This window comes from Phodopus roborovskii, unplaced genomic scaffold (genome assembly GCF_943737965.1).
Source record: "Phodopus roborovskii unplaced genomic scaffold, PHOROB, whole genome shotgun sequence".
In the NCBI taxonomy this organism is placed as follows: Eukaryota; Metazoa; Chordata; class Mammalia; order Rodentia; family Cricetidae; genus Phodopus; species Phodopus roborovskii.
Window position 1 is genome coordinate 11693895 of NW_026126448.1, and position 25644 is coordinate 11719538.

General features: G+C 46.8%; 1 protein-coding gene and 2 non-coding genes across 5 annotated transcripts; all 3 read left to right on the forward strand.

Annotated features, from left to right (window-relative positions):
* The first annotated feature begins 7372 nt into the window (after nucleotides 1-7372).
* Pabpc4 (poly(A) binding protein cytoplasmic 4) lies at nucleotides 7373-23889 on the forward strand. Of its 3 annotated transcripts, none has more exons than XM_051188719.1 (16): nucleotides 7373-8432; nucleotides 11104-11297; nucleotides 13516-13631; nucleotides 14739-14878; nucleotides 15201-15295; nucleotides 16243-16380; nucleotides 17237-17332; nucleotides 18793-19065; nucleotides 19353-19440; nucleotides 19553-19672; nucleotides 20113-20199; nucleotides 20292-20419; nucleotides 22210-22303; nucleotides 22404-22534; nucleotides 22768-22877; nucleotides 23578-23889. In XM_051188719.1, the coding sequence occupies exons 1-15, from the start codon at nucleotides 8240-8242 to the stop codon at nucleotides 22864-22866; spliced, it is 1992 nt and encodes a 663-aa protein (XP_051044676.1). In that variant the 5' UTR covers nucleotides 7373-8239; the 3' UTR covers nucleotides 22867-22877; nucleotides 23578-23889. The 3 variants fall into 3 exon arrangements, with proteins under 3 accessions (XP_051044676.1, XP_051044677.1, XP_051044678.1); XM_051188720.1 differs by having other exon boundaries at nucleotides 19553-19624; XM_051188721.1 differs by lacking the exon at nucleotides 20113-20199.
* LOC127225537 (small nucleolar RNA SNORA55) lies at nucleotides 15835-15966 on the forward strand. The gene has a single exon (XR_007834820.1). It is a non-coding gene; the product is annotated as a small nucleolar RNA SNORA55 (small nucleolar RNA).
* Nucleotides 17552-17683, forward strand: LOC127225536 (small nucleolar RNA SNORA55). The gene has a single exon (XR_007834819.1). It is a non-coding gene; the product is annotated as a small nucleolar RNA SNORA55 (small nucleolar RNA).
* Nucleotides 23890-25644: the final 1755 nt, after the last annotated feature.

Sequence of the window (25644 nt, forward strand, 5' to 3'; positions counted from 1 at the left end):
TAGGAATAAGACATCAAACTTGGCTCCCTTTGTTTTGTTTGAGAAAAAGATCTTGGTGGCCCCAGGTGGCCTCAAACTCAGGATCTTCCTGCCTCAACCTTGTAAATTCCGGAATTACCGACGTGCAGCACCTGTTCCGGCTCTGGAACTCTGGCCCTTTAAAACTCCCACAAGCCTGCCCTCTATTCCTCCAACTCGACAACCCTGTGATGGGAAAGTTGAGTCAAAGGCATGCTTGCTGGAGTTAAGCATGCAAAGGTAAACAAGACTGATGGGGGAGGATGCTATGGCTCGGCAGGTAAAAGTGTTTGTCTCCAAGCCTGATATTCTGAGCATTCTGAATTCGATACTCAGGACTCACAGGATGGAAGCAGAGTTGTCCTCTGACCCCCATTGTGCTTGTAATCTCAGCACTGGGAAGCAGGAAGGAAGAACTCTAGTTTGAGGCAGAGGTCTGGGGTACTGCTGAGTATGGAAGGGGCAGAGGTCTTCGGTACTGAGCATAGAAGGGGCAGTGGGTGGGGTCCTTCCAGGTGGGTCAGGAGCTATCAGCTGGTAGATCAGCTGCACAGATGAGAAGTGAAACCAGCAGACACCACGTTCTTCCAGCTTGGGTAATTGGGTGAATGTGGAGTGTGCTAGTGAGTCTGCCCTATGCTGGGAACTGAGTATACAAAAAGGAACAAGACTACCTGGTCGGCCCCCTAACAGAGCTTGCATTCCAGATGGATGAGTGCATGGTCGATTCCTGTTGCATGTCTGGGAAGGTAATGAGCTGAGCACACAAGAGTCTGGAGGCACCTGGGGATGTGGCTGAGGAGATGCTGTGGCTTAGAACTGTAGGATGGGAAGACAGGTCCTAATGAGGCTAGACCCAGTGCAAAGCTCTCTTCCCTGTCAAGATGGAGAGGTCATTGTTTTCATCTAAGCTCCTGCTTTTGGCTCCAACAGTTTAGGCAAAATGTTAAAAAAAAAAAAAAAAAAAAAAAAAAAAAAAAGGATCATTCATGCTAAAGGCCCATATCCCCAAGTTGAAACTAAGCTCCTTTTTTTTTTTTTTTTTTTTTGTTTAAGAAATCGGATTTAAAGAGACAACAGCTGAATTTCCCAAACATGCCAGTTAATCCTTATACAAAATAACTGAGATAAGCTGATGGTAACCCATCAGCTGTTCCCCAATTATCTCCTTGTCTCTGCCTTACAAGGGTTTTCCTAACCCTTTTCTGTCTACAAAAGCAACCTATTGTGTTCAACCCATAACACTCTATTTTATGGGACCCAGTGTTGTCTGATTCTAGAGCCAAAAACAAAACCAATGGAGACAGATAAACTATATTGTTGCGATTTGTCCAGGGCCGAGGAGTATTGAATGAATAAGGAGACTGATCATCATGGACTACACCTGTTTCCCTGCAGCTTCCCCATAACTCAGGGGTTTAGGTTGTGGGGGAGAAGACTGAGATAGAAAAGATTCAAACAAAAAGCATGCACAGGGCTGGTAGGTATGGATGTGGTATGCCCAATGCATAGTCAGCTCATACAGTCGAATGAGACAGGAGAAAGCGGCAGTGTTTAGCTCTTGGTAGCGCAGTGAGCTGCATGATAGAGTCTGTATGTTCTTGAAAAAGTTACATAGACACCAAGGGAATTTAATGGGTGTTAAGCAGTTAAGTTTAAGGAGGTTTCCAACTTTGTTTGTGTTAAGAATGATCTGAAACTATGTGGCTAAGAATGAGCTTTGTCTGTGGTAAAAACACAAGGCTCACCTCAATGGAGCTAGGTCTCTTTGTCTCAGATGGTGGACATCTGAGGGACTGGTCCTTATTATAATGTCCCCTTGAAAAGTTATGTACCATTCTGTCTGACCCAGGAATAGGGTATGGATAAGTCTGTGGGATTTTTACCTCTGTTACTTGTGGCACTTGACAAACACTAAGCAGTTACTCAGCCTCTCAAGCCCAGGGTCCATCCCCCTGCACAGTGGTGATGATGCTGCACTCTCTGTACCTGTTGAGAGGATTCAGTGAAGTGATGCATGCTAGCTCAATAAATGCCAGCGACGGTTATTATTAGCATTAGTGTAGGCAGTGTGAGAGGAAGGAGATAGTTAAGTCTCAACCCACTCTTGCTGGCTTTCGTGACTTGGCCATGACTCTCCAGGCTGAGAATAGTGTCTGGCATGTAGGTGACACTACATTGTGTTACGGATTTGTGTCATTATTTTCAAATAATAGTACTAGAGAAATGATCTCTGGAACTGTCATGCTCCAAAGAGTTGTTACAAGGTGTCTATGAGGTCTCAACTCTGCTATGAAGTTTTCTATTGTGATATAGGTAGGAACACGAACACACACAGGCGCACACCCAGGACACATACACATGTAGGAGACACTCGCCTTCCTACCCCACTCTTAAAAGGTCCAGCTTTATTTATCTGCTCACAGAAACCTTGAAAATGCTACATGGTAATAACCGAAAGTTAACCTGGCCTTGTGTGGAGCTTTGTCTCTAGTCTCTCATCTTATTTCCATTTCAGTGATGAGGCAATCAAGGCCAAGAACTAGGGAATGGCTTACCCAGCTAATACATGGTTTAATTTCCTCTGGACATCTGTTTGGAGAATTCCATCATTTCCCCTGTTTCATTTCCTTTCTTAGATTTACTTATTTTATTTCATTTGTGTGAGTGCCTTGCCTGCACATGTATGGTGCCTATGGAGGTCAGAAAAGGGTCTAGGATCACCTGGAACGTCTGTTACTGGTGTTTGTGAACTACCATGTGAATGCCGGGACTCAACCTCAGTCTTTTGGAAGAGCAGCAAGTGCTCTTAACTGCTGAGCCCTGCTCCAGCCCCTCACATTGTACCAGTCTTCTAAAACACTGCCTTCTTTTATTATTTTATTAATGAATTTTTACTCGTTATTATTGTGTGTGTTTGATATATTGGGGAGTGCACTTGGCTGGGGGTCAGAGGACAGTGTTGTAGAGTCAGCTCTTTCCAGATTCCTATGGGTTCTGGGTATTTAAGTAAGGTCATTAGGCTCACAGGCTAAGCCCTTCCACCATTGAGCTATATTTCTAGCAAGAAAATAGCAGCTATGAATCCCTCTACCCATACCTTGACTGCTACACATGATGGGTTTTGCAGGCTGGTTCTAGCTTTTAATAGTCTGGTTCTTGGTCATGCTACACACTTAATCCCAGTTTCAGATCTAGAAATGAATAGTGGCTCATTCTCAATCTTTTTTTTTTTTTTTTTTTTTTTTTTTTTTTTAATTTTTTTGAGACTGGGTTTCTCTGTGTAGCTTTGAAGCCTGTCCTGGAACTTGTTCTGTAGAACAGGCTGACTTCAAACTCAGAGGTCCACCTGACTCTGTCTCTTAAGTACTGCGATTAAAGTTGTGTGCCACCACTGCCTGGCTCTCAAATCATGTCTAACTAACTATAAAGGCCAGCAAGTCTCCAACTCTTCTTTCTCTTTAGTGTGACTGGAGAATTAATGCTTCTACTGAATCCTCGCTCCTGTCTTTTACCACCCTCTAGTTCTGGGATTAAAGGTGTGAGCTATAATTCTATTTTAGACTGTTCACTCTTGTGTAGATCTGGGTGGCCTTGAACTCAGAGAGATCCATCTACCTCTTAATTCTGAGTCCTAGGATTTAAGGTGTATACATACCACCATCTTCTAGCTTCTGGCTGCTGAGATTAAAGGTGTGTGCCTGGCTACTATGGCCTGTGACTGACTTTGCTTTCTGAATCCTCAGGCAAGCTTTAATAAATCATAAATAATATCACCACACCAGATTTATCCCTAACATCATAATAGCTCCCTCTATCAAGATTTCTCTTTCCTTGTTCTCCCTCTCTGTCCCTCCCCCAACTCAACCATCCTGTTCCCTCATATTCTCTTCCCCTCTCTCCTTCATCCCTCCCTCTCCTTTCCCCTCCCAATTTACCCAGGAGATCTTATCTATTTCCCCTTTCCAGGGGCATCCATATGTATCTCTCCTAGGGTCCTTTTTGTTAGCTAGCTGAGTAATACTCCATTGTTTAAATGTACCACATTCTCTTTATCCATTCTTCAGGTGAGGGGCATCTAGTTTTTTTCCAGATTCTGACTATTATGAATAGTGATGCTATCAAAGACCCTGACATTAACCCACATACCTATGAACATCTGATTTTTGACAAAGAAGCAAAATTGCATAGTGGGAAAAAATCATTCAATAAATGGTGCTGGCATAACTGGATGTCAACATGTAGAACAACGCAAATAGTTTCATATCTATCATCATGCACAAAACTCAAGTTCAAGACCTCAACATAAATCCAGCCACACTGGACCTGATAGGAGTGAAAGTGGGAAGCACAGGAGATCATTTCCTAAATAGAACGCCAGTAGCACAGACACTGAGAGCAACAATTACAAACGGGACCTCTTGAAACTGAGAAGCTTCTGTAAGGCAAAGGACCAGTCAATAAGACAAAACAGCAGCCTGCAGAATGGGATAAGATCTTTGCCAACCCCAAATCTGACAGAGGGCTGATCTCCAAAATGTACAAAGGACTCAACAAGCTAGGCATTAAAATACCAAATAATCCAATTTAAAAAATGAGATACATGCTAAATAGAGAATTCTCAACAGAAGAAACTCAAATGGCCAAAAACAATTTAAGGAAATGCTCAACAACCTTAGCCATCAGCGAAATGCAAATCAAAATGACTCTGAAATACCATCTTACACCTGTCAGAATGGCTAAGATCAAAAACACTGATGACAGCTTATGCTGGAGAGGATGTGGAGTAAGGGGAATACTCCTCCATTGCTGGTGGGAATGCTGGTGGAAATCAGTATGGTGGTTTCTCAGAAAATTGGAAATCAATCTACCTTAAGACACAGCAATACCACTTTTGGGCACATACCCAAAGGTGCTCATTCATATCACTATGCCCATTTTTATAAGATTCTGGGGAATTGAACCTATAGCTTTATACAGGTAAGACAACTGAGCTACATCCCCAGCCTGGTGTTTCCAGTTTTATTCTCTCTCTCTCTCTCTCTCTCTCTCTCTCTCTCTCTCTCTCTCTCTCTCTCTCTCTCTGACACACACACACACACACCCTAAGTAACTTTTTTGTATGTGTATTTTTTGAGACAGAATCCTACTGCACTCTATACTATCCTCAAATTCTCAATCCTCCTGACTCAACCTAAGTGTTGAGGGGTATAGTCAGGTAGAGTCCTGTATCACCACACCTGGATAGATTCAGGTTTCAAATTTTGGATCATGGATGCTCAGCATTTGTTTGAACAGTTCATTTTTAGGTATAAAAGAAGTTCTGAACTGAAGAAGCTAGGAAGACGTGATTATGATTGTGAATGTTGGTGAGCTACTTTAGATGACTGGGGGTCTGGGATGACTTCTTTGAGGAGGGATCAAATACTATATAAATACTTTTTTTGTTTTGGTTTGGTTTGGGGAGACAGTTTCTCTGTGTAACCCTCGATGTCCTGGAATTTGCTCTGTAAACCAGGCTAGTCTTGAACTCAGAGATCCACTTGTTTCTGCCTCCCCAGTGGTGAGATTAAAGGTATGCACCACTACCACCAGGCTTGCTAATTTGTTTGTTGTTTTGGTTTTTTGAGACAAGATTTCTCTGTGTAGCCTTGGCTGTCCTGAACCTCACTCTGTAGACCAGATGGGCCTGGAACTCACAGAGATCCCCCTGCATCTGCCTCCTTTGCTGGGATTAAAGGTGTGTGCCACTAGTACCAGCAATACTATTTGTTTTTTTTTTTTTTTGTTTGTTTGTTCCTGAGACAGGGTTTCTCTATTTTGGAGCCTGTCCTGGAACTAGTTCTGTAGACCAGGCTGGACTCGAACTCACAGAGATCTGTCTGCCTCTGCCTCCCAAGTGCTGGGGCTAAAGGTGTGGGACACCAACTCGGGGCAATATGTCTTGATTTAATACAATCACCAGATATTACTCTGGGAGGTAAGGAGGAGCTCTGTCTTGTATACCATGGTAGCCATGGCATTTGGCATATGCTCAGAGAAAGCTCTGATTAGCTATTTATTGGAATGAATTGTCATATAAATACATATATTTCCTCATTTGTTTACTTAAACAAGTAGGTATCAAAGGAGTATCTGTCTACCTTTGGTACTTTTCTGGTTTGGGTGCCTATAAAGATAGAAAGGTAGTTCCTGGCATTTAGGGATTAAGGAATAATGGTAAATTCCACATTATAGTCCCATGAGATAACATGACCTTTCTTTTAAAAATGACAACCTTTACTTGGTTTGTTGAGATAACATGACTTTTCAAATTATCTGCCAAGCCTTCATGTAAGTGAAAGTCAATGATTACTATTCATTATCCAAACCTAAACTCTTTTTTTTTTTTTTTTTTTTTTTTTTTTGAGACAGAGTTTCTCTGTGTAGTCTTGGCAGTCCTGGAACTATATAGACCAGGATGGCCTCAGCACTGGGATTAAAGGTGTGTGTCACCACCTACCATCCCAAGCCCAAACTCTTAACTAAAAGCTTCTACTTAGAAACAACAACAAAAATACATGTATCACATGCATATACACGTGCATAGATGCACTTTCCATGTGCTGCCATGAGTTGCCATGAGATGTACTGCAAGTTAGGACATGACTAGATGTAGCTCCTCCCCTTAAACCACAATCATTAGCTCAAATAAACCTCTTTCTTCCTCCTTTTGTACCTTAAAGCACAATCTAAGTTGCAGGAGTTCCACTAGAACAAAAACAGAGGGAATGGTCAGATTTTGTTCTATTAAAGCTTTGCCAAGATTTGCTCATCTTTTCAGAACTTCAGACAACACTATTTTTTTCCTCCCCCCCCCAGGGTTTCTCTGTGTAGTCCTGCCTGTCCTGGAGCTGTAGATCCACCTGCCTCTGCCTCCAGAGTGGTGAGATTAAAGGCATGTACCATCCACCACTCTACTATTTCTAATGGCCTTCACAATCCAACCTCAAGGTTATTTGTTCTCAAATGTTTAGTATGCCCTGTATATTCAACTTAACCATTTAGTGGGCCACCTATTAACTGTAATTTAGCGTCCCTTTGTGATGGAGTAGGCATTTTGTGGCTGTCTTTAACATTTTGGTTGTGTGTGCGTTCCATTCTGGATGGTGGGTCTTGGAGTGGACAGTTGTCAATACATATAGTGTAGAAAGACAATCTTCCGCAGGTGCCAGCGGCCGGTCCTCCGCACGCCAGGGGTCGCTGTGGCGCCTCGCAGCCGCTCCCGGTCACTCTCGTGTGGCCGCCCCGCCTCGGGCCCCCGGGCCGAGTGGGCGGGTACGACTGCGCCCAGGTCGCGAGGCGCCCTTCGACCAGCAGCGCCCGGGGCGGGCGGGTATAAATGGAGCGGTGGCTGCTCCAGCCGCCTCTCTCCGCCCCGGGTCGCAGCAGGCAGTGCTGCGTTCGGGCTCAGCAAGCCTGAAGCAAAAAAGAGAAAAAGCTTAAAAAAAAATACAAAAAAGCCCTCAAAACCTCAAAAAAAAAAAAAAAAAGAAGAAGAAAAAAAGAAAAAGGAAAAAAAGAGCAAAAGAAGAAAAAGAAAAAGAACCAGACAGCGAGTCGTGCTGGGAGCCCGCGGGGAAGTGACTTTCGCACGTTTCCGGCCTGCCTGTCTGTCCGCGTCAGTCCGTCCGGCGGTGAGCGCCCCCGGCCCGCCTCCGCACGCCTCTGCGCCGCGTGGCAGCCCCGCGCCCCGGCCGGCCGCACCACGTGTCCGCCTGCCCTTCGCCGGCACCCGCAAAGATTTGGTTTCCCCCTTCCCGGGCCGCTGTAATTGTAAACCGCCGGGAGCCCGGGGCCTATATTTATCGAGAAACGCGTGTCCCCAAGGCCACCGTGAGCGCAGCATCTGTCTGCCTCTAGAAAAAAAATTTTTTTTGCCCCCTTTGCAAAGGGATTCCCTACTTTAATTTTTATTTCTTAAGCTCCAAGCTAGGACAGGTAGAGAGTACAAACTCCAGGAGAGGGCCATATTGTTTTTGAAAGCCTTTTGTCTTGGGGTTTTTGCGGTTCCGTTGCGAGTCGTTCCCGCACACCCGTCCCGCCTGCTTCAGCCTCGCCCGGCGTCTCTGGTGCCACCTGTGCGCTGCGGCGCGGGCCACGGCTCCTTGGAGCCCCTTTTGTCCTGCAGTGGGCCCTGTAAGAAGTCCTGGCGGGGCTCGGGGTGGTGGGGGGTGGGGAGATGAACGCTGCGGCCAGCAGCTACCCCATGGCCTCCTTGTACGTGGGCGACCTGCACTCAGACGTCACCGAAGCCATGCTATATGAAAAGTTCAGTCCTGCGGGGCCTGTGCTGTCCATCCGGGTCTGCCGCGATATGATCACCCGCCGCTCTCTGGGTTATGCCTACGTCAACTTCCAGCAGCCAGCTGACGGTGAGTAGCAGCGGTCGGGAGATTCCAGGGGACCTTAGACGTCCTGTAGCGGAGGCCGAACTGGCAACGACTGGCTGGGGAGGAACGTGACAGCATGTTGCCGGAGAAGCCATACGGGAAGCAAGATTCAGTGGTTGAGAGCCGGGCATGTGGTCATGACCCTGGCTTCTTGCTAACACACTTGCTAACCTGATGACCTTGGGCTACTGGGGGGGGGGGAAGGGGTTGGAACCTAGGAGCTTGTATGTAAATTGGGATCTGAATAAAGTGACTGGGCTGTTCTAGTGTAGACTGAGACTTGGTTTTGTGTTGATTAGGGATGGCTGTAGTGCAGTGGGCAGCAAGGGGAGCAGTTTCATGACTTGGATTTTGCTAGTGTCACCAGCAGCTTCTACCAGGCCAGACCCCTACCGCCCTGCCATTTGCCACATTGTTTGGGGGACTTTCCTCAGGTCTGGGTGAAGCTCTCTGCTGTGGAGATTGGTATTCAGGTAGTCCAGGGGGGGTGTCACTGAAGTCTACTGGTCAGTTAACTGCCTCACCTGTGAACAGTGCTTTATGCTTGTCAAAACCCTTTTAGAAGAAAATGGGACCCTGGTGAGGGCTCCCAGTGCAAGTGCTCTGCCATCCTGGATGGATCAGTGGGGACTGCAGGCAAGCCACAGATAAGCCCAGAAGAAACCTAATCGGTGGCCGCATGTGACTCCAGATTAAAAGGGAGCAACTGTTGAGACCACTACGGGAGAGTGGGGTGGAACACAAGCCATTCTGTGTAGCAAAGGATCTCTAGGCCCCTATTTTGTTCACTGTCCATGAGGCAGAGACTTTCTTAACCCCCAGGTTGCTGCTGAGGTCAAGGAATTGGTCTAGTTGAGACATGAGCATTTCTGTTGTCAGAGTACAGAGTATTAGTGCTTGACCATGAGGGTGTGAAAGGGGCGTTTTTTTTAGTGGGGGAGTGGTGGACTCCTTAGCTGTTGCCTGCTCTCTTGACTTCTGAACAAGTTGTGTCTCTTAGAGATCGCAAAAGCCATTGGCAGTGTGTCTGCCAGCACATACCACTGTAGCACCTCTCCCAGCTATAAATAAGTGCAGCCCGATTTGTCGGCTTAACCAACACCACTGGTGTTGTCTGAAATAGATCAGGAATGGTGTCGGGGTGGGCTCCTTTACTGCTAATATCATGGGGTAGTTTTAAGTTTTCGACTTAGGGGCAAGCTTCTACTTGACTTTCATTCACCTGTCTTGGCTGATTGGATAGCTGGATTTGTTTGGGGGAGCTTCCTTTTCTTGGCAGTGCTGAAGAGACCCAGGGCAGTTTCTTATCCTTGTCCCTTTGAAGTCAGAGGGGTAAGGTGAGAAATAGGCTCGCCTACTTTTGTTGTTTTTGAGATGGGGCTCTCTCTATGTAGTCCTGGCTATCCTGGAACTCACTACGTAAATTAATGTAGATCAGACTGGCCTTGGTTGTGTGGAACACTTCTGGAGGAGACAACACACACACATCCACTTAACCCAGCCAGATAAGGATCCATAACAGACCAAAGTATGGAACCAGTCAACACAGACCAGTGAGTTGGGGTTACTTGCAGAAATGTGGGTGTGACAGCTACATTGCCAAAGCCCACCCCAGTGTGACAGCTCACAAAGCTGGGATCCTGGAGCACACTGCATAGATTTTAGGCAGCTCAACAGGTTGGAGAGTGTCTTCCAGGCTGGTTGGCTGCTTTCTGCTTTTTCTAGGTGGCTTTTCAATCTTGGCAGCTCAGCGCCCCCCCCCCAACCCTACTGAATCTGATCAGTTTCAGGTACTTCCTGAAGCTATTTTATATTGCTTTTACCTTCCTGCTTAAGGCGCTTCTTAAGGGGGAAATTTATACAGCACTCCTGGGATTAAGAACCCTATATACAGCTACCTACTTTGACTGGTTTTTTTGGTTTTGGATTTTGTTGTTGTTGTTTGGTTGATTGGTTTTTGTTTTTCAATAGGACTGGGAAATCCCATGTAGCCCAAGCTGAACTCCAACTTGTGGTCTTCCTGTGCTGAGATTTAACCTTTGCTCCTTCATAGAGCCTCTGTGGTGCCTGGTGGACATGATTGGTCAGTTCCCCAACATATCAGAAAGACAGCTGAATTCCTAGGGTTCTGTAGAATTCTGATTAAACCTTTGAAAGGTCTGGCCACCACAAGGCCGCAGGGCCTCTCTGTACTGTGTACCCTCAGATAAAGGTGTGGCAGTTTACCCTGCCACAGTATTGCTGAGCACACCTCCATTTAGTTAAACTTGTGTGTGTGAGAGAGACTTTTTGTACAAAAAAAAAAAAAATAAGCAAGGTGTGGTGGCATACTTTCTTAATCCCACCACTGGGCAGTGGTAGGTGGCTCTCTGAGTTTCATGGTCTGTATGTGGGTTCCAGGACAGCCAGGGCTATGTAGAGAGACCCTGCCTCAAAAATGAACTTGAGTCTCTAGTAAGTTTCTATTTGCTAACGAACCACCTGGCTTAGTTGCCCTGAACATGACTATTTTGGCTCCTTACCTGTGTCAAGGTGGCCATTGGCGGGCAGCAAAGTCCCTTGAACATGAGCTTGGTCTATATTTAAGGACCTTGGTGCCTATAGGCCATTTTGGTACCCTTTCTTTTTCTTAAAATCTGTTCCTCTTCTACAGCTGAGAGAGCTTTGGATACCATGAACTTTGATGTGATTAAGGGAAAGCCAATCCGGATCATGTGGTCTCAGAGGGATCCCTCTTTGAGAAAGTCTGGTGTAGGGAACGTCTTCATCAAGAACCTGGACAAATCTATAGACAACAAGGCACTTTATGACACTTTCTCGGCCTTTGGAAACATCCTGTCCTGTAAGGTAAATATTGAATGCTTTTAGTGGAATAATTACTGGATCTTGAAAACAAGATAAATACTGGGTGTGATATAACTCTCAAGACTGAGATAGGAGCTATCTAGGGAGTTCAAGGCCAGCTTGGATTATAGAAAGACTCAACACAAGGTAATATCAAAGGGAGGGTACCTTAGACAATTGGGTATGATTAAAAAATTTTCTTAAATGTTGGAAATGGAATGTCTCCCTCTTCCTTTAGTCCTAGGGTTTGAACTTAGGGCCTCATGCATGTACGGCAAGTGTTCTACCACTGAGGTTTTTGTTTAAGGGTTTCCTGTTCTGTTTTTTTCAAGACAGGGTTTTCTCTGTGGTTTTGGAAGCTGTCCTAGAACTAGCTCTGTAGACCAGGCTGGCCTTGAACTTACAGAGATCCGCCTGCCTCTGCCTCCTGAGTGCTGGGATTAAAGGTGTGCGCCATCAGCGCTCAGCTAAGGTATTTTTATTAGCACGTGTTAGTGACAGGTAATATTTTCATTGTGAAATTTTTATGCCTATACATAATAATCTTAATGATATGTCCCTATTGCTTTCTCTTAGCTTGCTCCCATAGTCTTATCCCAACAAGCCTACTGCTTTTATATCTTTGTGTGTGTGGTTGTTCACAGCTCCCTCTCCCATCTCTGCGTAAAGCCTCTGGGGTTCAGCAAGCTTTATTCCCAGCCCTTTTTGCTTTTTCTTTTTATTACTATTTTTTTTCTCATTTTACATATCCGGTCCTCTTTTTAATTTGAGACATCTCACCAGGTTGCCTAGTCTGGCCTTGAGCTTTTGATTTTTCCAAGTCTCAGCATCCTGAATAGTTGGAATGAGAGGTCTGCCATTAATTAAGCAAATGCTCATCCACCAAGCTGGCTCCCACTGTAGGAATTGAGTCTTCACAGAAGGACTTGTAGATAATCCTAGCTACACCCTCATGTGACCTGGAGGTTTTTTGTTTTGAGAAAGGAATACATGTAGCTCAGCTTGGCTTTTGAACTTCTGATCTTCATGTTTCTGGCTCTCAAATGCTAAGATTACCAATATGTGTTACCACACCTAGTTTTATGTAGTATTGGGGATTGAGCTCATGGCTTGCATTCTGGCTAGCACTCTGCTAGAAGAGCTCTAGCCCTTGCAGGTGCTTTTGTGTGTTTATTCTTCATGAGTGCTCACATGCGCACACCTTCATGTTCCCTACTTTTAGAAGCTTGAACATTTTGGATAAGGGAGAAGAGAGTACAGAAGCCCAGTGTTTCCAGGAACCCATATTTAAATCTTAGAGGCATCAGTTAACTGTATTCTGTAACCTTCACATGGTGGCTGTTTACATATTCAGCATTAGACTTGAATTCTTTTGTGGGCTTGGGAAAGTTTGTCTTCCTGAGCACTTTGGTTTGCACCCAGATCTCCTGGGGTTGTTTTTTATCCCCTATTTTGTTGTGCTGATAGTTGAACCTGCCAGTGCTGTGCAGGTGCTCTGCTGCCGAGCCAGTCTCCAGCCTTCTCTTGTCTTCCCTTGAGTTTTTTTTTTTATTTATGAACAAATTGTATCGTGGTCAGAGCAAGAGTCAATTTGCTCCCCTTTGTGGATCCCAGGGAGTGGACTTGGGGCTGTAATCTTGGTGTTAAGCACCTTTACTCATTGAAACCACACACACACACACACACTGTTTTTGGAAGCAGGATCTTGTAACCTAGGCTAGACTCCAAAATGTTACATGTACTGTGAATGACCTTGAACTCATCTGAGCTGTGGCCTATCCTTCCCACGTGCTGGTATTATTGCAAGCATGGCACCACACTCTGCCAGATGGGGGAGGGACGGGGGAGTAGTGAAAATGAATTTGAGGGGAGGGGTGAGGAAAGGCCTGAGCTCTGCAGGAAGCTTATTTGGTAAAAGTGCTGGCTGCACAAGAAAGATTCTGAGTTTGTCCCACATAAAAAGTGGACATGAGGGCATGTGTGTATAATACCAGTACTGGGGAAGCTGAAACAGAATTCCTGGGGCTTGCATGTCAGCCAGCCTGAGTTAACCAGTGAGTTCTAGGCCAATGAGACCCTGTATCCAAAAGAACCAACTGGGCTGACCTAGTCTCCACAAACACGAGGCAGGCTAACCATTTGTAAGTGGAGCTGTGCTGTGTTAGCTCCCAGCTGGTGTATCTGGCAGTGATCCTCAGGTGGTCTGCCTTTTCTTCAACAGGTGGTTTGTGATGAGAATGGCTCTAAGGGTTATGCCTTTGTCCACTTCGAGACCCAAGAGGCTGCTGACAAGGCCATCGAGAAGATGAATGGCATGCTCCTCAATGACCGCAAAGTGTGAGTGTCCCAGTCTGGAGCGACAACCATCGCATGAGCCAGCCATGGCCCCACCTCGGTATTAACTGGCACACACAAGGCGGCTACTGGTTCTCTCGGCCCAAGTGTGGCCTGCTCCTACCTCTCCACTCCAGGGCTGGTGAGTCTCCCTGCCCGAGCCATGGCAGCCCTTTTGACTCGCCACGGTCGGCTCCCTGCCCAAGCCATGGCCTGCCTGCTGCCTCTCCCTTAAAGCAATTCACCTGTGGGTTTTGTGAGCATCAGCAACCCGGGGCTGGGACAGCTCTGAGCAGGGGTCTTGGCCAGCGGCAGAGTGGAGAGGCCCTGGGCTGACCAGGAGCTGGATACTAGCTATGTGACCTTGGCTTTCCTTTGACTCCGGTCTGCCCATGGGTCTTTTGCTAGTTTTTGGTACCAAATTATCCTCTATCTAGTTCTTTCCTCTGAGCTGCAACTCCATTTCACTGCGTGCTTATTAGTTTGCATACAGTGAAAAGTCCATCCCTTTGAAGAGACACTAACATCTTGTCATTACTGTGGGGTGGGAACAGAACTTAGTGGAGCCTTGTGGGGGGAAAAAGTCCTGTTACATAAGGGCTGTTACAGGCAACAATCACTTCTGTCCTGTGTGGTATGGAATGTACAAGGCTGTGTTTATATCTGTGTCATATCGTGTGGAGATACTTTCCTGTTAGGAGATACAACAGGAAAGCGAAGGTTACCTCCATTCCCAGCGATCTCACTGCTAGCCTAACTACTGTTAACAGTTTGGTTTGTCCTTCCAGACGTTTTCTATGCATTTACATAGATGCACAGAAATGAACGTTTTAAAAACATGGTCGGCAGGTTTCTTCACGAAGGCAGTGTGATGTGGTAGGAGTGGGCCTGGTCTGAACTAGGAGCCCTGGGACTGGTCCTTGCAGGATAGTCCTGCCTCTTCCTTTTTCTGCTGGGGACTTGGGGCATCTGAACCTGTTCTCATGGTGGATGGGGTCCTTGTGTTTTAACCTCTCCTGTCAGCCTTTAACCTGAATTACTTTGGGCCCCTGGAAATAATGTTTGTTCCTTCTGAGTAATTAATCACTCTTCTTCATGGTTTCTTTGTAGGTTTGTGGGCAGATTCAAGTCTCGCAAAGAGCGGGAAGCTGAGCTCGGGGCCAAGGCCAAGGAATTCACCAATGTTTATATCAAAAACTTTGGGGAGGAAGTGGATGATGAGAATCTGAAAGAGCTGTTCGGCCAGTTTGGTAAGTTGAGATCTATAATAGCCACGTGTCCTTGTACTGACCATCAGCTCAAGAACTAACCTGTTTTTTTAACTTAAGAAAACAGGGCACTTATCTCAGGATCAGAGGGTAAATAGAGTCCAGGCCTTTTTCCATCTTAGCTCCATCTGTTGTAAGGTTATCCTAGATGCTTGGTTGAGTTTTAGACCAGGCATGGTACCTCTTCCTGCTTCGGACCTATCTGGGCTCAGCCAGAGATTTCCTTCACCTGAGTTACTAGCAAGAAGTGTTCTTCAGTTGTGGTAGAGATGGTGTCACTAATAGGTCTTTCCTTTGGTAATAGGTAAAACTCTAAGTGTCAAGGTGATGAGAGATCCCAGTGGGAAATCCAAAGGCTTTGGCTTTGTAAGTTACGAAAAACACGAGGATGCCAATAAGGTGAGTGCTGTGAGGGTTGGGAAGAACCTGAGGGGTGGTACCTAGTGCATGGTAGAGTCGAGCTAGGGTGGGCTTCATAGTGGTAGATGTCATCAGCACCAATGCAGTCCATAGTTACATTACCCAACATTTGCTCATACCTGTCTGTCACCTCCTACTGTTGAAAGATTGGGACAGGTAGTTAAAGCGTGGATATATGGATTCACCAGACTAGTAAATTAAATTGAAGTGGAGTTTATTAGTAAATAACTTACACGGAAGGCAATCAGTAACTGCTGAGGTGTTCCTGCTCCAAGGAGACAGACCTTCTTCTGAGTCCAGAAGGGGCTCTGATCCCAAACCCTTTTTTCCTCTGGTCACATCTGCATGATCAGGTGTGGAAGCAGATCGTTCTTGGGTAGAGAAACTGAATCCCCGAAAGTTGAGCCTCTGCCTGCAAGGGGCCCGAGAAGCTTATTATAAATAGCTAAGCTAGATCACAGTATCTGCCTATATTTATTTATACAAATATTAGGGTGAAGTCTTCTCCCTCTTTTTCTGCACTCAAATCTTTCCCAGCCCTGCTGTATGGTGCCGGTCTGGGGACAGACGGTGCTACAGTAGAGCAGAGAATATCCAGACGGGCCATTTCCATTTGCCCTGGGGCCTGTCCCTACAGCTCTGCCACACTTCCTCCAGGGCAAGGAGGTGAGGAGTTTGTTTTGAAGATGTTGGACATAGGGTTGGGAATTAGGAACAAAAGATGTGGGATCTCTCTGGACCAGTAATAACAAGGTTAGATACTAGCCCCACTTTCTAGATGAGTGAGATCAGTGTAGTAGGTTTCAGAGGTGGGATGAACAGATTCACAATCCAGTGGCGAAGGTTTTTCTGGGTGTCCTGGACTCTGCTCCAGAAGACCATGCCTCTCTCTACACCTGCATTAAAGACATACATTTTCTCTCTAGGCTGTGGAAGAAATGAATGGAAAAGAAATGAATGGGAAAGCAATATTCGTAGGCCGTGCACAGAAAAAGGTAGAGCGCCAGGCTGAATTAAAACGGAAGTTTGAGCAACTGAAGCAGGAACGAATTAGTCGGTACCAGGTGAGCTGGGCTGCCTTCTAAGAGGACATTCACTATTGGGTGTTTGAAAAGTGCTGCCCCGCCCCCAGGTGTTTTAGACTTCTCTTTGGGGGCTTAGCATCTGTACTTAACAATAAAGATCAGGTTTAAAGATCGTGACCTACCAGGTATGGCAATCACTGCTGAGCAGGGACAATGATTCCAGTAAGTGTACACTTACTGCTCTTTGCTCTCTGGCTTCACTTTTCGTGCCCCTTTTGGAGTAGCTAAGAGTTCCCTGGAGGGTGAGTGACTGGCCAGAGCAGCTATGGAGAAGGTGCTGTGGCTCAACTGGGCTTGTACCAGAATACTCTGTGGTCTCTTTGAGACACTGTTTTACTGTTAACCCAGTCTGGCCTGGAAGAAGTAACATTGTAGCTTAGGCTGACCTTGAACTTTCAAGAAATACTCTCAACATGCTGTATAGCCTAGGCTGGCCTGCCTCAGACACTCAATAGTTTCTCCTACCTTGTTCCCCTGAGTGCTGGGCTTACAGGCAAGGGTTTATGGATTTCTGTAGACCAGACTGGCTTCTGACTCAGACTTGCCTGCCTCTGCCTCTAGAGCACTGGGATTAAAGCTGTTCATCACTGCTACCTAGATTTGTTTATTTATTTTGAGGCAGAATTTTCCTCTGGCTTTGGAGCCTGTCCTGGAACTGGCTCTGTAGGTTAGAGTGCTGGGATTAAAGGTGTGGGCCCCCACTGCCAAGTGTTTATTCATTTAAGTTTTGCAGGCAAGCATTTTAATTTGATAGGTTTCCAAGCATGTTGTTCTGGGGCCATGTTTGGGAAGTGGCTGTGTATACAGGTGTAATTAACAGTGACCACTTTCCCAGGGAGTGAATCTCTACATTAAGAACTTAGATGATACCATTGACGATGAGAAATTAAGGAAAGAGTTTTCTCCTTTTGGATCGATCACCAGCGCTAAGGTGAGTGGGAGCTAAATGTGAGCATGTGTGTTTGGAAACAGCATTCTGTTATCCAGTTATTGATGATGGTAGTTACTTGTGTTGGTGGTCCTGAGTAGTGTCTTTCATAATTCATTCTTCAGATGCCCCTGTGGGTCGTGCTCTGGAGAAGTGTGCTTATAATGTATTGTCTACTTGGACTGGATCTTGGAGTCTGACCCAGTTCCTGCAAGCCCCTCTGCACTCAAATCTTTCCCAGCCCTGCTGTTTGGTGCCGGTCTGGGGACAGACGGTGCTACAGTAGAGCAGAGAATATCCAGACGGGCTCTTTCCATTTGTCCTGGGGCCTGTCCCTACAGCTCTGCCACACTTCTTCCAGGGCCCTGAGGATGCTTTAAAGAATCAATAGGCTCCATGTCAACTTTTGGCAAAGTCTGGTTGTGTACCATGGTTATAAGGGCATGATCTGTAGCATGTCCTTGGCACTTAGGGAATGTGACACACTGGTGTCTAAAATGTGTGTGGCCTGACACAAGATGCTGCTTACTTGGTAGAGTTGTCACTGGTAGTGAGAAAGGCTAGGTATCCCGAAATAGGATTTGGTGGCCCTTAGTGTATATAAGTTGCTCTTAGGAAAGGGACATTGTACATAGGGTGTACCATTTGTATGTCTCGTTACATAGACCAAGCTGGCCTCAAACTCACACATCCACCTGCCTGTGTTTCCTGGGTGCTGGGATTAAGGTGTGTGCCACTACACACAGCTGAGGGTGTTGTAGTTAAATGATAATCCTGTCTCGGGGTCCTGGCAAAAAGATCCCTTGGAGGGTGTGAGTGTTTAACCAGAGCAGCTATGGAGGTGACATGTAGCTGGTTTGTTCCTGGAAAACTCTGGTTTTCCCATTTCCTCTTGGTGTCACTCACTTGACTGGCCTGTTGCAAGAGTCCCCCTGCAGTAAGCAAAGCTCTGTACCCCGAAGTCCCTGGGGCCATTTTCAAGATCGTGGCAGGGCACTGTTCCATGGGTAGAATGTTGCTGAGCTGATAACACACTGACTTTGGTGGGCTGATGGTGCCAACATTCAAAACACTCAGGGAAAGCAAAGTGACCTTTCAGGGAAGGGAAAGGCAGTAGTGGCTGGCTCTGTAGACAGACTGCAAGGAGCAGCGGCTGTATTCAGGGCTGTTTGTCTATAGCTGTGGAAATCCAGGCTCAATACAGGTAAGATGATGAGAATCTGAGTTCCCTGTTCTCCAGGTAATTGCCTGTCACTGAACCATGGTGGCATCCATTAGTGACCTGGAAAAAAACTAAAAGCGGCAATTAAGAGTTTTTTGAGATGGGTTTTCACGGCTGCTCTTGGTCTTCTGAACCTAAGTGTCCACCTAGAAGCAGAGCCCAGTGTAGTGTGTGTGGTGTCTGTGTGTGTGTGTGAGTGCTTGGTAGCTATGCCTTCCTCAACATCAGCTGCTCTTTGTAGGTGATGTTAGAAGATGGGAGAAGCAAAGGGTTTGGCTTTGTCTGCTTCTCCTCTCCTGAAGAGGCAACCAAAGCAGTCACAGAGATGAACGGAAGGATTGTGGGCTCGAAGCCACTGTATGTTGCCCTGGCCCAGAGGAAGGAAGAGCGGAAGGCTCACCTGACTAACCAGTACATGCAGCGTGTGGCTGGCATGCGAGCACTCCCTGCTAATGCCATCCTAAGTCAGTTCCAGCCTGCAGCTGGCGGCTACTTTGTGCCAGCAGTCCCACAGGTGGGTGTGTCGGGTGATGTGACTGCCGCTTCTGAGTCCTGCAGCTGGGGGTGGGAGGCTTGGGGTGCTGGTGTTCAGGTGAGGAGGAGTTAACCTGTGGTCATTCGCATGCATGGTCACAGAGATAGAGTAAGCTGCCCACTAACATCCTCTGGCTTTCTCGATGAGTGCCTTTCACCCAGACCATTAACCCAGGGCCCAGTAGTGAGCTGTGAGGGAGTCAGGAGTGTGGTATGGTTGGGTTTGGGTTCGGGTTCTCAGGAGTTGGGGGCTCTTTTCCCCTCCAGGCTCAGGGAAGGCCTCCATATTACACGCCTAACCAGCTAGCACAGATGAGGCCTAATCCACGCTGGCAGCAAGGCGGGAGACCTCAAGGTAGGTGGCGGGAAGCAAGGGTTTCTCACCATGGTGTGCCTGTCCAGTTCGGCTTCTGAAGCCCATACTCTGGCTTGTCCGTGACTTATTGCTGTCCCTGTCTCTTCACCAGGCTTCCAAGGAATGCCAAGTGCTATACGGCAATCTGGGCCCCGGCCAGCTCTTCGCCATCTGGCTCCAACTGGTAATGCTCCGGCCTCTCGTGGCCTTCCTACTACCGCTCAGAGAGTCGGTGAGCAAACTGGCCTGTAGGAGCATGGCCGGGGAGGAGGGAATCAGGATAACTAATTCTACCCTGGCATGGTCAGTCTGGGACTCATTTTTCCAGAAGTCTTGGTTCTGTCTCTAGCTGTGTGCTTAGGCAGGTTCTTCAGGGACAGTGACAAAAGGAGTCCTGCCTGCTTCTCTTGGTTACTTTGAACATTCTTTGCTCTTCGGGGTCACGTGAAGGGTTAACCAGAAGTGTTCTGTCTGGATCACTGTCAGACAACCTGCTGTTGAGGGGGCGGGGGAGAAGGAACCGTTTAGACTATCTAGATGTGTAAAGGCTTTTATGGTGTCCTTTGGCCTTGTGAGAGACGTGTGTGGTCATGTGTTGGAAATTCTTCCGTGGGACGTGGCCAGTTGGACATCTGCTGCCAACACTGATGTGCATTTGCTGGTCTGTTGTAGGGTCTGAGTGCCCGGACCGCTTGGCTATGGACTTTGGTGGGGCTGGTGCCGCCCAGCAAGGGCTGACTGACAGCTGCCAGTCTGGAGGTGGTATTGGCTGCACACAGAAGGGGAAAGCTGGGATTTGACGGGCCTTTGGGCATGCTGACGGGCTTTAATGATGCTGTTCTTCCCACAAGGTGTTCCTGCGGCTGTGCCAAGCCTTGCGCCTCGGGCTGCAGTTGCTGCCGCTGCTCCCAGGGCTGTGGCTCCATACAAATATGCCTCCAGTGTCCGCGGCCCTCACCCTGCGATTCAGCCACTGCAGGTGAGGCCCACCACAGCCATGGAGGTCATTGTCCTGTTTAAAGATTCCTTGATTTGATTCCTCTCACCAGGTGCTACATGCCTGTTGTCTCCCAAATGGTGGTTCAGACTCTGGTCTTGATTAGTAACAGTTCAGGAAAACCAAGAAGCAGCTGCTGCTTCCTTCCTGTCTCAGCTCTGTGAGCCTGGCATCACTTTCATTCACATCCAGTGACCTAATTGATCACTGGATTCTTTGCAAGCTAATGTGGAATATAAAGGCAGTTAGTAACCTCTAACTTAGAAATAAAACTCAGCTTCAGGTCAGGGGCTAGGGACATGACTCAGTTAGCAGTCTTAGCAAGGCTCAAGACCAGATTTTGCATTGTAAGCATGAGGACCTGAGTTCAGATCCCAAGTACATGTGTAAAATTTGGGCATGGTGGTATCTATCCCCAGTCAGAGAAAGACAGACCCTGGGACTTGTAGGCTAGCCAGTGTAAACAACCATAGTGAGCTCTGGGCTCTGAGAAAGACCTTATCTTCAGAAGTAGGTGGTGAGTGTTGGAGGGTGACAGACACATGCCACATACCATACACAGAAGGCGAGGCAGGAAGGCCCGCCCGCTCGCCCATCCCTATAATGTCAGTATTGGGGAGGTAAAACTAAAATCTCTTGAGCCAGCCTACTGAGCAGATTCCAGACCAGGGAGATGTTCTGTCAAAAAGCTTAGTGGGGTGGGTGGTGCATGAAGAACAAGACCCTGGGTTGACTTTGGCAACCCCCCCCCACACACACACACACACTTTAAAAGGCTTCACTGAATGTTGGGGGCTTGTGATGCCTAAGCTGTTTACTTCTAAGTGTGAGCCAAGGTACAACCTTGTGCCTGGGCCTTGCTTGCACAGATAGCAAGGAGTATGGGCTGCTTTGTGGATGATTCTTTGTTGTCTTTCTCCACATTCTAAAGTGGGAGTTTCTTGGAGCTGGTGCTAATGTGTGAATTATCTTTGACCTGTAAGGCATTTTAGGGCTCTGAGCAATGCTACTGTTACATGTTAATACTCAAGTAATTGCTTGTTTTTTGTATTTATTATATAAATGTATATATTTGAAGAAAATCTGGTCCAGGCCTTGGTGCTGTAGGAAAAAAATTAATTTAGCCAGGATGTTGGCTCTGGGGTGGTAGAGGCAAGAGGAAGGCTTAGGAGTTGAGGGTCAGCACTTAGCTATATGCTAAGTTCAAGGGCAACCTGGGTTAAGAGACTACACAGAAAATCAAACATCTGGTAAGGTGATAATGAGGTATATTTAGGAATGTTTTGATTCTCACTCTGGCTCCTGGCTCATTTGTACTGGAGTAACACGTAAAGGAAACTTTGAAGAGAAGGATACATATACAATTTACTGTGAAACTGGCACATGCTTATAATTCCAGCCTTGGGGAGTTGGAGGCAAAGGGACCAAGAATTCAGGGCCAGCCAAGACCACACAAAAAACAAAATTATGTTCCCTGTGGTCTGGTTTTTAGTGCAAGGGCTTGAATTGTTAGGTGAGTGGTGCACTAGCAAGTGCTCACACAGTATGGCAGGTTTGCTTGGTCAGAGGACAATGACTTCTGTAGCTTGCCATTTGAGGCTGATTTTTATCCCTTGTACCGTTCTCTGTTCCTTGTCCTTCAGTTCAAGGACAGGGTTAGTTCTTTATTCACTGAACAGCCACCTCCAATCCCGCCGCCTCTTTCACATGTTCAGATGTTCAGCTCTAGTGTCTTCCTTAGTGCTAACCCCACTGCCTATCCTGATTCACAGGCACCACAGCCTGCAGTCCATGTCCAGGGGCAGGAGCCTCTGACTGCCTCGATGCTGGCCGCAGCACCCCCCCAGGAACAGAAGCAGATGCTGGGTAAGTGTTCCAGTTGCTTGGAGAAGAGTGATGAGCCTGATGCTGACTTGATTCACTTGGGTTGAACTCTGATGGTGATGGACAACTGTTCTGTCCACAGGGGAGCGTTTGTTCCCACTGATCCAAACAATGCATTCAAATCTGGCTGGAAAGATTACGGGGATGCTGCTGGAAATTGACAATTCTGAGCTGCTCCACATGCTGGAGTCACCTGAGTCCCTCCGTTCCAAGGTGAGCTGCTTTTCAGATCCTGTGCCTTCAGGGATTAGGGTTGGGGTGCTTAGAGAGAATGCTGAGGTCTGATCTGTTGCCCCTGTGACCCCTCTCATGCCTGTCTGATTGGGCTATTGCTGAATGTGTCAGGAGAGAGAGGCTCGGGGGTACCCTACTCATCCACTAGGTCTGGGTGCCAAGGAGAGACAAGCGGCTCTCCTCCATCACTGGGTGCCCGGGGTCTTTCACAGGTGGATGAAGCTGTGGCGGTCCTGCAGGCTCATCATGCCAAGAAAGAAGCTGCCCAGAAGGTGGGGGTGGGCACTGTTGCTGCTGCTGCTACCTCTTAGACAAGGAAAAAGTAGGTTTAACAGTTGCTTTTTTTTTTTTTTTTTTTTTTTTTTCCTCCTTCCTCCAGATAAGGTCTCACTATGTGCCCCAGGCTGCCCTTAAGTTCACTCCGCCTCCAGAATGCCGAGATCTTAATGCCGGCATCTTCCTGTAATCCCAGCTGCCCATGTGGCTAAGGCCAGAGATCACTTGTGCCCAGTTGCTCATCAGAGCAACACAGAAAGAAGGCCCTTACCACACACATAACAAAAGTAGTCTCCTTCAGATAGCCTAATCATATAGGGTTCAGCATTCTCAAGGCCCAGAGCTCCCCACTTAGTAAAAATGAATCAATCACCTTACTGGCCTTAAGTAGTGACAGTTCTCCCTCACACTCATAATTACATAAAAACCTGCCTGCCGTCTGTACATATCTTTCCTGATTGCCGCGAGGTTGGTGAGGTGTGTTCACTGCTCTGGGAGTGCAGTGGGCAGAGGAGGGTATTGATACTGCGATCTAGTGGGAGTGTGGCACACCCGGTTACATTTATTTACAGTGACTTCTGAGACCTGTGGCCTTGTTGTGTACAGTTTCGAGAGAATGACCTAGGGTTAGCGGGTTCCTTTACAGAGGAAGAGGGAGTAATGGACACTCAGAGCTGATGCTAGTTGAACATAACTGGTTTTCTTCAACATGTTCACTTATTTGTGTTGTCGTTTCTCTTTTTTAGGAATCAAAAGCCAAATAAACCCTCATGGCATTCAGCTAAGGTCTGAAGACTTCCTAGTTTGTCTGTGGACCTCCACACCAAGAACCACGAGTTGCAAATTCAATAGGTCATTTTGTATCAAAAGGTCAATCATGAAGCACCTAGGATTTTTCAATTATAAGAGTATATTCTCTGGGCTCTGCTATGGCCCGGGTGTTAACTTTTTTTTTTCTATGTGGATTCTGATTCCCCTTCCCCCGCCCCCCAGAAATTGGTTTTGATGTACCCAAGACTTAAGTTTCTCAATAAAGAAAAAATCTGTATAAAAGTGGCTGTTACTTGTGTGTTGTTGCTTTTATTCCATAATTGGGGCTTTTGCTGGAAGTACTGTTAAGCTCTGAATATAGCAAGTGAATTGACTTTTTTTCAGACTAGTTTAGGGATACACACGTGCACGCACGCACGTGCACACACACACACCAAGCCCGGAGCTGGTGTTAGAATGATAGGAAGTTACAAGACAGTGATACATGGAGGCCAGCTTGGCTCAAACATGAAAAAATTACATGTGAATTGAACAGGCTTATAATGTTCACTGCATCACTGGCAGGATCTGTGCCTGAGTCTGGTGGGTTAAAGGCAGGAAAGTCCAGGTCCCCTCCCAGTGTGTCCGTGTCCCGTCCTCCCCCCCCCCCCCAGTCACTTCACTTCTCAGGATGAGGCCAGTGAGAAGGGTGGCCCAGTTTCTTCAACAAAGCTTCTTGAGCTGTGGGAAGATGTTCAGGAATCTCCTGGTGTCAGACACAAGTTAAGCGCTGGCCAAGGCCAGCTGCTGTTTGCCTTGCTGTCCAGCTGTCCCTCAGGCCCATGGGTAGTCCTTTAGTATTTTCTCCAGGCATGTAAGGGCTGTTAAGTGACAGATCCAAAAGCCTAGAGTTTATATTGAAACGATATTTCTGGACACATTGAGGCTTAAAACTACTGCAATTCCAGGGTAGCTGAGACCTACTTTGGTCAGTTTCACATGCACACACAGCTGTAGTTAAAACAGTGGTGAGATCAAGGCCAGCCTGGTCTACACAGAGAAACCCTGTCTTGAAAAACTAAAAGATAATCTTAAGGGGTGGGGGTTGGTGGAGAAAGACCCCTGGTGTCAGACAGTATGCACACAAGTGATGAAGTTGGCCTATGCCATTCTATATGGAGAGAAAGCTTGCTCAGCCTAGACGTGGGGTGGGGTGCCTTGGCCCTGCCTCAATGAAATGACAGACTTAGATGGGAGGTGGGGTGGGGGGTTGAGAGGAGGGAGAAGGGGATTGGAATGTAATTAGGCTGGAAACAGCTAACAAGCAGAGACTGACAGATGGGACACTGAGAACAGGTTTGGTTACAATTCTGGAAAGTGGGATCCACTGAGCTAAAAAGTGGGGTGTCTCATTCAGGTCAGGACTGTCCTTCTGGAGGCTCTGGGTAGGACCTGTTCTTTCCCAGGTTCTAAGGGTTCCATCACTTCCGTGTGGCTCCTTGTTAAACCTAGCAGTCAAGTCTAACTGCACTTTAACCCATTTAGAGCATGTTTCTCTTTCTGCATCTCTGAACCTGAGATGGCCTCTGGGTTCTGCACGCCACCCGGGGGTGTTAGGGTACATGTCACTATCTTAAGGACAGCACCACACAGAGCACCTGGGTACTCAGGTCTTCAGTCATGCAGCAGGGGCTGTACCTAGTGAGCTTCCTCTTGTCTCTGTGACTAACACTGAACCCAGGCAGGCCCTTGAGCATCATTTTTCCTTCTGGACATAAATGTAATCATGTTTTATGTACATACTTGTATGTATGCACATAAAGGGAATGAACACAAACACCTTTTTTTACTCTGCACTAGTTGAGAGGAAACAGGACAATTTACTCAATACTTAATTTTATTTCAATTTAATTTTTATTTTTAGTTGCACTGTGCCGGCCTGGCTGATCTCTCAACTCATGCCTCTTCCTGAGTGCTAGGGTGGAAAGTGTGTGGAATATGTTTTCTAAAAACAAGTACAAAGCTCAGCAGAGGAACAACACTGTCCTTTTCTGGCCAAGTTC

Excerpts from the sequence above, each read along its gene's own strand:
- Pabpc4 (XM_051188719.1), top strand. The coding sequence starts at position 8,240 with ATGAACGCTGCGGCCAGCAGCTACCCCATGGCCTCCTTGTACGTGGGC. Across the intron at positions 19,441-19,552 it reads GCAAGGCGGGAGACCTCAAG|GCTTCCAAGGAATGCCAAGT; the intron begins GTAGGTGGCGGG and ends TCTCTTCACCAG. Across the intron at positions 20,420-22,209 it reads CTGCGATTCAGCCACTGCAG|GCACCACAGCCTGCAGTCCA; the intron begins GTGAGGCCCACC and ends CCTGATTCACAG.